At 43.3% G+C, this 12,362-nt stretch overlaps 2 protein-coding genes across 6 annotated transcripts in view; both read right to left on the reverse strand.

Moving 5' to 3' along the window:
* LOC131427355 (dipeptidase 1) overlaps positions 1-12,362 on the reverse strand; it is a 715,435-nt gene that overhangs the window by 328,555 nt on the left and 374,518 nt on the right. The gene's annotated exons all lie outside the window — the stretch shown is intronic.
* On the reverse strand, positions 927-6,027 carry LOC131428628 (uncharacterized). The gene is made up of 2 exons (XM_058592673.1): positions 2,154-6,027; positions 927-2,101 (listed from the first exon to the last, which is right to left on the reverse strand). Exons 1-2 carry the CDS (start codon positions 6,025-6,027, stop codon positions 927-929), a joined length of 5,049 nt encoding a protein of 1,682 aa, XP_058448656.1.

A 12,362-nucleotide genomic window follows, 5' to 3' on the forward strand; every position in this document is an offset into this window, starting at 1 on the left:
TACAGCAGAGACCCGCGCGGTCTACGACTGAAAGAGTAAGAGTAAGTATCAACAAATGATTTGGTTATTATCGTTCAAAATTCCAACAGAAATGCTTTACAGGGCTATTTTTGAAATTTTTAATTAACACCCGGCCCCGTACAGTGAAGAGTAAGGCATTTTTAATGCCAAAGTTTTCTACTCTTTTCGAAAAAAAAAACATTGCTTCTAATTTGACAAGACTCGAGAAACATTCGAATTCTTCCACAAAACATAACAGATCGGCTGAAAAGTTCGTATCGTTTCTATGAGAGGGCGCCACTAGAATTAAATCCATACCATTTTCAGTTAGTACCAACTCGGAACGATCGGAACGTTGATCCGTCGGTGATGGATTCACAGCGGAATTTTGATTTAAGCGGCGACAGTGAATGATTCTTCCTGGAAGAATATCACGGCTTTCGGTGAACAGCAGAAACGAATTATAAACGCGTGTGATAGCTTCAATACTTTTAATACGAGTAATTCAGTTGACGTTTGTGTTTCTCTATGTGAGTGTAAGTGTTCTGCTTTAGCAGGGTGTGCATATGAAAGATGGGATGTAAATATAGGGTATGTGTGTTTTTAACATAAGATAAATATAAAAGGTAGGATGTGAGTATAGGGTGTTACAAAATTCAATATGCGCAAATTGTAATACAATTGAAAGTATTCATTTATTGAACATTCGTGGAATCCCGAACATGCCGGCCCTCGTTGAAACCGTCCGTTTCAACCATCATCTGCTAGTGGAGAGACGACTAGGATCGTTGAATGTCCTCCATGTCGATAGGAAGCACAGCAATTTGCGTGACGGCTCTTTTATAAACACCCGTTGCCGTTCGCACCACTACTACACGGACATGTTCATCTGGACCGTGCACTGTTTGTATAATCCGCCCGAGCGGTCACTGAAGCGGAGGCATATTTTCTTGTTTCAGTAAAACCAACTGCCCGACTCGAACATCCGTTGTAGCTTGCTTCCATTTCGACCGTTGTTGTAGCTGGCTTAAGTAGTCCCTAGACCAGCGCTTCCACAAATCTTGAACGGATCGTTTCATATCCTGTAAGCGAGATAAACGATTTGTATTCAGTTCGATTAAATCAGGCTCTTGAATTGAAAATAACGGTTCTCCAATCAAGAAATGTCCTGGCGTTAGAGCAGAAATATCCTGTGGGTCATCCGATAACGGAGTTAATGGACGAGAATTGAGGATAGCTTCTATTTGAGTTACGACCGTTACGAACTGGTCCATGGTGAATGCCTTGCAACCCATGATGCGACGGAAGTGATATTTGAACGATTTAATTCCTGCCTCCCAAAGCCCACCGAAGTGAGGCGATCTGGCCGGGATGAAGCGAAACTTGATTCCATGGTCCGTTGTATAGTTTTGCCATTCCTTGGTTTGAAACTGTTCGCGGAAGGCTTTATTCGCAGCCTTGAGCTCACGATCTGCCCCGACGAAGGCAGTCGCATTATCGCAATGTATTTCGAGCACACGACCTCGACGAGATACGAAACGCTTGACGGCGTTGATACACGCGACCGACGTTAGATCGGCGACAACCTCGAGGTGTATTGCCTTCACCACTAAGCACACGAATAACGCGACGTAGATTTTTACCGACGCTCCTCTCCCAATCAACGGACGAACGAGAAACGGCCCACAGTAGTCCAACCCGCTGTAAGCAAATGCTCGAGCAGGAGTTACCCGCCTAGATGGAAGTGGAGCCATTTGTTGATGTGCTGTACGTGGATTACACCGATAACAGGTTATACAATTGCGTACTACCCTGCGAGCAAGACGACGCCCATGAAGCGGCCAGAATCGTTGACGAATGGTTGCCAGTAGTAACGTTGGTCCAGAGTGCAGTGTTTGGATGTGTAATGATCGAGCGATCAGCCAACTAAGCTTGTTATTTACGGGTAGTATCATTGGACAACGCGAATCATACGGAGCATCCTTATACTTGAGACGACCATCGAGTCTGAACACTCCCACTTCATCCACAAAACAGTTTATAGATTTTAGTGCAGATTTGGGATCAAGTTCTTTCGGATCTACTGGTATGTTACGACGATCTTTGTAGATAAATGATTCGGATGGGAAAGCGGCACCTTGCGCGAGACGAACAAGAACTTTCAGACCAAATTGGTATTCGCAAGGGGTTAATGGTCCATGGATCCTTTCCGACACGGGCTTCCTCGTCTATCATCTGTTGGATTGGTTGTACTATGACGCTTTGAGGCCATTGTTCCTCTGGAGCCGTTATATACTTCGGACCTTGCCACCATAACATATCGCCCAGAAGTTGACTTGCTTGAGTTCCTCGAGAGAGCCGGTCTGCCGGGTTTACCTCGGTGGGCACATGTCTCCAAGGCGATCCTTTCGTCAGGCGCTGTATTTCCGCAACTCTGTTTGAAACGAATACCTTCCAGACGTTGGACTGCGACTTAATCCAGTGCAGTACTATTGTCGAGTCTGTCCAAAAGGTAACAGGGTTCGAATATTCAGTGGTTCTACGAAGATGGTCCATCAGCTGACTTCCCAATAGAGCTGCGCAAAGCTCTAACCTTGGTATCGTCTGTCCTCGAAGCGGAGCGATACGAGCCTTTGAAGTTAGTAGTTGTGAGTGTAGTTTTCCGCTATCATCTGGTGAAACGACGTAGATGCAGCATCCATATCCTCGCTTAGAAGCGTCACAAAAACAATGCAAACGATATTCTCTTCTTGTGTTAAATAATACTCTTCGTGGTATTTCAATTGAACGTAGACTTGGTATGTCAGAACGGTAGATTCTCCACCAAGCACTGTGGTTTTCCGAAAGTGGCTCATCCCACGATAAACTTTCTGCCCAAAGCCTTTGCACGAACATTTTTGCGTTTGCTACTACGGGACCCAAAAGGCCTAAGGGATCGAAAAGACTGGACATTTCGGAAACAACGATTCTTTTCGTAACTAGACTCTGGTCTGACATTGATGGGATTTTGAAGTTGAATGTATCCGACTGAGGGAACCATAATAGACCCAGCGTTTTCACAGCCTCTGAACGGTCAATTTCCAACTCTGCAGAAACTTCCCACAATTCCGGTGGTATACTAGCGAGTACGGATGGTTCGTTGGAAGCCCATTTCCTGAGTACAAATCCGGCTGAGCTTAGCATCTTCTGTAATTGCTCACACGTTCTTCTGATCAGCTGTAGATCATCATGTCCAGGTAGCACGTCGTCCATGAATGTCCCCTTTTGTATGATAGGGACCGCCAATGGAAAATGTTCTGCCTCATCATTGGCCAACTGATTTAAAATTCGTGTAGCATGATACGGTGAACTGGCGAGACCATAAGTAACAGTTTTCAGTTGGTAGGTACGGATTGGTTCCGATGAATCCCTTCTCCAAAGTATTTGCTGGTAGCAACGGTCCTGCGGATGGATCCAAATCTGCCTGAACATTTTCTCAACATCAGCAGTAATTGCGTAACGAGGTAACCGAAAGTTTATGACCGTAGAGTACAATGTAGGTTGAACGGTTGGACCAGGAAACAGAATGTCGTTGAGCGATAACTGTGTCGAACCTCTACTTGAGCCATCGAATACAACTCTTATCTTTGTAGTTGAACTTTCTGGACGGTGTATGGCGTGGTGGGGTAAGAAATACTGTGGGCTACACGACGCGCGCGAAATCACCTCCATATGACCTAGCCTGCTATACTCGTCCATAAATCTGCAATATTCCTGGCGAAGATCTTTATTTTCAGCAAACTTCTTCTCCATTGACAGGAACCGACGCAAAGCGGAAGTGTGCGTATCTCCAATCAGCCTCAACATTTCTTGCCGGAACGGTAGACGAACTGTGTAACGTCCGTCAGAACCACGAAAGACGGTCTTCTTGAAATGCTCCTCACAAACTTGTTCATCAGATGTATACGCTTTTCCATCATCAAAATTTTCAATCTCCCAGAATCGCTCGAGTCGAGAATCGAGCAGGTCTTCCGAGCAGACATGGCTGCTTTGTGTTGCAACTGGTTCGAGGATTGGCTCCATAACCTTTCCGCAGATAATGTATCCCAGAGTGGTTTTCTGAAGAAGTGGGTAACCATTAGATAACGAAACTTGCTGATTTTCTAGCAAATTGAAAAACAACTCGGCTCCGATGATGATATCAATCCCTTGACTGATGTTGAACTGTGGATCCGCTAGTGGGAGGTGTAGAGGAATCTTCCATCGTGAGACATCGATGTGATGACTGGGAAGCGATACTGTGAGCCTAGGGAGCACTAAGCAATTGAGGTTGTAGTTATAGTTGCCAAAACGAGACGAGAGAGATAGTGCGACACCATGATGAACGGTTACGGTGGATTGTCCGATTCCACTGACAGGCGAGTTTAATTTGGAACGTTTTAGACGAAGTTTCTGACACAGCGCTTCGGTGATGAAACTAGGTTGAGAACCACTATCGAGAAGCGCCCTGGCAAACTGGAAGTTGTTATCCGCATCTCTCACTTTTATAATTGCAGTTGATAACATCACTAGATTATTACGAAAAGTCGTTTTCACTTGAGCACTTTGACAGGAGGTGTATGGATGGTGATTGTTTACGTTAACGAACGATCTGTCAACCGACGACGACGAGGGAGCGATATCAACCGAAATTGCGTCCGAATTTTGCGGCGAGGCGACGAGTGGTGAGGCTACCGTGTGCCTAACCGAACTGGCATTCGAGACCGACGATTTATCGCCTTGCGAGCAAGATGCTTCAACGGATTGGCAGGATAGGAAACATGTCTGAGTTTTCCTTGTGAATGGTTGCACCGGTGGTAAATGCAACAAAGTATGATGTTTCTTGGAACAGCTTTTACAGGATCCGCTGGAGCAATCCTTTGCAAGGTGAGAGGTTTTGAGACAGTTGATACATAGCCCATGCTTCTTTACAAATTCGAACCGTTGTTGTGGTATTAGCGTACGAAACTGGTCGCACTGGAATAATAAATGTGCTTGCTTGCAACTAGGACACCTTGTAATGTTCTCTGAAGCAACATGGGCTATGGCGAGACGAGGTTTATGTTTTGATTCCGAATGTGGATTGCCATGATGAGAGATTGTTAGGGTTTGTATAATTCGCGATCTTTTGTGTACAAAATCAAGGAGTTGTTTGTATGTAGATTTGTCTATTTCCGATATTTGAGTTTCCCACTCCCGCAGTGTAATGGGATCCAGGCAACTACTCAGTCGTTCCACCAGGAACGAATTCCAGTGGTCTTCCGCATTTTCGAGCTTGTCCAGTAGTTGAACATGACGATCAAATTCGTCAGCCAACTCAGACAATCCTGATGACGATTCTCTTTTCAACGAAGACAGTGCTAACAATCCCGACATGTGTCGCTTAATCAGAAAACTTTTATTTTCGTACCGTTCTCGTAACATCTTCCAAGCAACGTTATAGTTGTTGGCTGATAGTTCGAGTGATGACAAAATTCCAGCAGCTTCTCCGGAAAGCGTCGCTCGTAAATAATGCAGCTTTTGTACTGCCCCAAGTTGCTGATTATTATGAATCAGTGACACAAAAAGTTCGCGGAAAGATACCCAATCATCAATTTTACCAGAAAATTGTTTCAATGAAATTTCAGGTAAACGTATATTCGCAATTGGTTGAGCCGATGCTGGCATCGATGGTAAGGGGGGCGCCAGAGGTGGGCGAGTAGGTAATTTGCCCTGCAACGACGCCTTCAATACAAAATACATATTTTGAAATTCTCTACGTTCGTCCGAAAATTGATCCTCAGCGTCTTCCAAAACCTCGATTTCATCTTGGATCAATTCAAAATCGCGCCACAAGTCATCCAAACGTTGGATTCTAACCGGTAGTTGATCACCTTGAGTGAGATCAAATTGCTCGTCGAATGTTTTAATCAATTCGGCTGATCCCAAGACATTTGTTCGCCGACGGTACAACAATTTTAATTTAGTCATCTTTGTAGTGGATGGTTTCGGCCGTCTTGGCGGAGTCATTTTGGTATCATACACCATCAACAAAAGATAAAAGAAAAACGTTACCTTGAACTTCGGTAGGGTAAGAGTCACCTAACCTCACCAAAGCAAGAATCCTGCTACTCCACTGAGGCGACGAAAGCACGCCGTGATCCCTTTTATCACACGACGAATTATACTGTTACGACGTACGATGTATAAAATCCAGATATTGTTGCTGCTGATCCCAAGAAACCAATTCAGCGATGAGAAAGTGATGACAATCATGCAGCGATCCACGTGGTGATTCTTTGTGCAGACTTTGAGGTTATCAGCAGCTCCAGTGACGATAATTGCAACGGGAAATGTCCCGGGTTTCGGCACCACAAATGTTTGAGACGACGATCGGAACGTTGATCCGTCGGTGATGGATTCACAGCGGAATTTTGATTTAAGCGGCGACAGTGAATGATTCTTCCTGGAAGAATATCACGGCTTTCGGTGAACAGCAGGAACGAATTATAAACGCGTGTGATAGCTTCAATACTTTTAATACGAGTAATTCAGTTGACGTTTGTGTTTCTCTGTGTGAGTGTAAGTGTTCTGCTTTAGCAGGGTGTGCATATGAAAGATGGGATGTAAATATAGGGTATGTGTGTTTTTAACATAAGATAAATATAAAAGGTAGGATGTGAGTATAGGGTGTTACAAAATTCAATATGCGCAAAGTGTAATACAATTGAAAGTATTCATTTATTGAACATTCGTGGAATCCCGAACACCAACCTTAGTTTGTGAGATATTGAATTTTGAGTGAAGCTACTTTTGTTATTGTGAAAAAAATGGAAAAAAAGGAATTTCGTGTGGTGATGAAACACTACTTTTTGATGAAAAAAGTGCCGCCGATACCAAAAAATGGCTTGATGAGTGTTATCCAGATTCTGCACCGGGCGAAGCAACAATTCGTAAGTGATTTGCAAAATTTCGTACTGGTCATATGAGCACCGAAGACGATGAACGCAGTGGACGTCCAAAAGAGGCTGTTACCGATGAAAACGTGAAAAAAATCCACAAAATGATTTTCAATGACCGTAAAGTGAAGTTGATCGAGATAGCTGACACCCTAAAGATATCAAAGGAACGTGTTGGACATATTATTCACGAATATTTGGATATGAGAAAGCTTTGTGCAATATGGGTGCCGCGTGAGCTCACAATCGATCAAAAACAACAACGAATTGATGATTCTGAGCAGTGTTTGGAGCTGTTATATCGAAATAAAACCGATTTTTTCGTCGATATATAACAATGGACGAAACATGGCTCCATCACTTCACTCCGGAGTCCCATCGACAGTCAGCTGAGTGGACTGCACGCGATGAACCGAACCCAAAGCGTGGAAAGACTCAACAATCGGCCGGTAAGGTTATGGCGTCTGTATTTTGGGATTCGCATGGTATAATTTTCATCGACTACCTTGAAAAGGGAAAAACCATCAACAGTGACTATTATATAGCGTTATTAGAGAGTTTGAAGGACGAAATTTCAAAAAACGACCTCATTTGAAGAAGAAAAAAGTTTTGTTTCATCAAGACAATGCACCGTGTCACAAGTCGATGAAAACCATGCTGAAATTGAGCGAATTGGGCTTCGAATTGCTCCCTCATCCACCGTATTCTCCAGATTTGCCCCCAGTGACTTTTTCCTGTTCTAAGACCTCAAGAGAATGCTCGCTGGTAAAAAAAATTAGAAGCAATGAAGAGGTAATCGCTGAAACTGAGGCCTATTTTGAGGCAAAGGACAAATCGTACTACAAAAATGGTATCGAAAAGTTGGAAGAACGCTATAATCGCTGTATCGCCTCTGATGGCAATTATGTTGAATAATAAAAACGAATTTTGGCAAAAAAATGTGTGTTTCTATTAAACGATACGAACTTTTCAGCCGAACTGTTATTTGAACAAGTCATATCATCAATATATAAGAGATATGTAAAATACTGTAACTTTTTAGCCCAGTATTGCTTCATCTTCAGTTTTAGTTCAATGAACTTCAACAGTTATTTACTACAACATATCAATAATTTAAAAAAAAACAAATCACAACATAATAATAAAATAAATTTAAATAATAAAATGCAATAGAGTGATATTGTTGAATGCTTCCAGAAGAAATAGTTAGTCAGATTGTCAGGTAAAATTCCGAACAAGTCCATCAACAGCATAACTTATCTGATGGCAGTTGTCGAACGTTCAATTTTCCTTGATTTAAACCGACTGACTGTCTTCGGTGTACTTGGCAAACAAGCAAAGACCGTGAATGGCTGTAGACCGATCGACACCAGCAGCTTGGCAATCACTTGAATGAGTTGTCAAGTGGCGAAATGGTTGGCTTCCGAACAACAACAACAACAACAGCACGAAAAAAAATACTGGGCGACAGTAACGAAGATTTGATTTATTCCATTATCATTTTCCGTTCATACCAACGTTGTACCCCTACGGGCCCCGTCCGTCCTACCCACCACCAATGGCGATGCGATGAAATGGTTCTTATGCCATACCGTCGTGTTTCTTCTTGGCAGGAGTACCGAGACGACCGGGACCGGCGACTGTACGGGTGACAATATCTGTTGGCAGCCACCTCAATGGCCCTGTTCCTTTTGAGCACAAGAAGCTGCAACATGTGCTCGATAGGTTTATTATTTCTGTCGACCGATTCGCGTGAAATAGAACATCGAAACAGTACAGCACACGACAGACGGGGCTCGATTCTTGGGAACATCCTTGAGTTTGCCGTGGGACGCGCGCGGATCGAATCCGACGCCAAAAGCTAGTCACGACGTTTCGGTTTGATGGACTGGTGGTTCTTGCGTTCATTCGGTTTAGTTTTTAGTGCCCGATCCATCCCGTTTCCCGTCTGGCCGTTGTTCCGTTCGTTGTCGAGCTAACACGGCTAGGTAACTGATTGAACCGAATCACGGCAGCGATGTCACCGAAGTCTGATGCAATTACCTATAATGAAGTTTGTCAGTGTTGGCTCCGGTGGTAAATTGAATCAACCGGGGCGAGCTCGACGAAAGTGATTTGTTTTTGAACGGTGGTAACACGATTATTCTAATAATGGGGTAGAAAAATTTACCAATCAATGAGCTCTATCTATTGTAGTTTGCAAATCGGCAGCCATAGTACAGAAATAGACTAGTTCATTGCATTTCGTTCTAAATTTAATTCGGACAAATCTTTTGTACGGTTTCCACGGCGCCACGCGCCAAAAATAAAAATCGAACCGAGCAAATAGCTACCAATAATTTCGTTCTAAATCCTGGATTTAACGGTGCCAATCTTCTCAATCAGTACTACAGTTTTGAGAAATAAAAAAAAAAGCGGAGCCCATTCGGTAGCGGGCGGTGCGTGCTATCAAAACCGGCATCATCAAAACCGTCACCAGGCGCAATTTTTCCGCCAGCTCAACGGAACAATTCCCACCAGTTGATGAAATATATTTTCCAATTTGGGTAACTTCCGCCTGACTCGGTAGAGGATTTCCTTGGAAATCCGCTATCGCATCGACAGGAAACTCATTAAACGCTTTTGATGGGAAATTGAATATTGATTTTTGAGCGAGCCTCGCTGCTGGGTGGAAATTAGTTTACTTTTCCTCACCAGGTTCATTTATTCCGATGCAAAGCTATGGGCAATTTGCCAAATGACGCCTCATCGCAAAATAACAACATCCTGTTAGCAGAAAGAAGCCACCACGTCACGTCTAAGTGAAATAAAAGCAATCACGTATTTCACTGCTCCCTCTTCTTGGTTCTTTTTTTGTGCCCCCACTCCCCTCTCGGCTGACACTGTTTACTGGCCATGCCCTTCACCGTCCGGTCCGATTGTTTAGTGGAAAAGTCTTGAACGACTGAAGGAAGATTCTCTGCAGCAGTTTGCCACATTTTCCACGCCATTCAGAAAAAAAACATAACTGTTACGTGTATTCAGCAGTAGTGTCGGCTGGCTGGCAGTGAAACGGTTTTTATAGTGCCCAGTTTTATGTTCATCCTGCTTACGTGTGTTTATTCCTAGCCGTTACCTCTCGGCAAACCAAACCAAACCAAAACCCGTCCAGGAATGAGGGAACTCGAACATCCGCAACGTGAGCCCGTTTACCCTTTTGCCGGTCGGCAATTTTTTATGAATCCGAAACTCCCTCCCTCTTCCCTGCTCGACTAGCTCCGTCGTAGCTAATCCTAGCTTCACACGACGCTGCTGCCAGCCGTTTCCGTTTTGCGCATATATGAGGCCAATTAAAAGCACATAAATTCATTAAACGTTAGCTCACTTATAGCAAACGGGCGTATTTCTTCCTTGGTTGGTTGGTTGGTTGGTTGTGCTTCCAGCAAAGAGCAGACTTCATCGAGAATATCAAATACGAACGAGAGGAGCGATGGTTGCTAGAAGAGCTTGCTGCTGTATTTTCCAGACGGAACCACATGACGAAGGAGTTTGCTTCGGTTACCCGGCTAAGAAACTCCTTTGAACGAACAATCGTAGCTCGTCGAGCAGGTGTGGAACTATCAAATTAAGTGCCAGTGATTCGTACCAGTTTCACTGTTATTCCGAGTAGTCGTATAGCGTCAGAGCAAAGACAGAAATGATTTGGCATCAGCATCAGAGGGGTTGATGGGAGAAAGCTTGAAGAGAGTTGAAGAATGAAAACTTGACTGTTTCGATTTTACGGAGGGATTTGTGCCGTACTAATTATGTTATTTAGCCCGACAAGATTTTGTATCTTTTGAACTAACTAACTGAAATTTTAAGCTGCTTCAAAATAGCTCAGTTGCTGTTGGTTCATCCGTGAAATCTGATCTTCAGACTTCTGCCTATTGGAATACGCGTAATGAAAGTAATGGGTCCCGGGCCTCACATATAGAACACGATATTTGTGATTCAAAATTAACTTTTTTCATCAACGTAATCTCCATTGATAGCAACGCAATCATTCCAGCGCCGTTCTAACATTTCAATACCACTTTTGAAGAATGATTTATCTTTTGCCTTAAAACAGGCCTGAGTTTCAGCGATAAACTATTCATTCGTGACAAATTTCTTGCTGGCGAGCATTTTTTTCAGGTCAGCGAACAGCCAGTAGTCGCTGGGAGCCAAATCTGATGAATAGGGTGGATGAGGAAGCAATTAGAAGGCCAATTTATGTAGTTTAGCTATTGTGACACGTGCGTTGTTTTTTTTTCTTTTGTCATTTGCGGTCTTTTTTTTACAATTCCAGTCTTCAAACGCTCCAATAACGCTATATAATATTCACTGTTATTGGTACTTCCTTTCACAAGATTAGTGTTGGTGATTGCCGAAAATTTGACAGAAGCTGCTCGATATGGCTCTATATTGTATATAACATTTTCAATCCGGTAGAAGATGCTACAAGAACTCGAGTCTCTCAATGCATGAATCGCGAGAGAATTTTTCTACATTTCTTCGCTGGCACTTCATACTCTGAGTATTTCACGGCCAGTCTGATAATGAATGGTGCTGTGTGGAGTTTACCAAGAGAGAATCACAAGTTGACAATTATCGCGATTCTATGATTCGACTTGATGATTCTCATACTAGGTTGCAATATTTCAAAACCCTTGTGTTGAGCATTCACATACATTTTCACAGACACAACTTATACAAAGGTTATATGCACATAGTTAGAATAAGTGGCAATAGTAAATTTATTCTATCGCAATTATCAACTGCCCGTATAGAATCGGATCGCGAAACGAGAATAAGCGACCGTTTGTTGCTTCCGACAGAATCCCCACAGCAGCGTGCTAACCTTTGATTCTCAGAAATGTCATCTAGAGAAATTCGCTCTCGCACTGGTGTCATTTCTATGTTAAATGAACCATGCCGGTTTTTTGTTGCTGCGATGATATGCGTCTCTCTTTGATGGCACTGATTGAATCGTGTGAAGAGTTGCTAGTGAGCGTTCTTTGATACGATAGAACCCATCCTTGAGTATTTCCTTTCTCAAGATATATATTACAACACGCACATCCCAAAATACCGAGGCCATAACCTTTCCAGTCGATTGTTGTGCTTTCGGGCGCTTTTGGATGGGGTTCACCAGTTGATGTCCTCTCATGTGACGATCGTTTTGATTCCCGAGTGAAGTGATGAATCCATGTTTCATCCATTGTCACATATCGACGCAACAAATCCGGTTTGTTACGTTTAAACATGACCAAACACTGCTCAGAATCATCAACACGATCTCTTTTTTGGTCAACAGTGAACAAACGCGGAACCCACTTTGGACAGAGCTTTCTCATAGTCCCGCCTCATTTAGACGTCCACTGCATTCTGCATCATTGGTGTCTC

This window comes from Malaya genurostris, chromosome 2 (genome assembly GCF_030247185.1).
Source record: "Malaya genurostris strain Urasoe2022 chromosome 2, Malgen_1.1, whole genome shotgun sequence".
NCBI lineage: Eukaryota > Metazoa > Arthropoda > Insecta > Diptera > Culicidae > Malaya > Malaya genurostris.

Bases quoted from the DNA above. Each gene is read 5' to 3' on its own strand.
- LOC131428628 (XM_058592673.1), bottom strand. From the start codon at position 6,027: ATGACTCCGCCAAGACGGCCGAAACCATCCACTACAAAGATGACTAAA. The intron at 2,102-2,153 runs GTTCGTCTCGCG...TTATCTACAAAG, and splicing joins AATTTGGTCTGAAAGTTCTT to ATCGTCGTAACATACCAGTA.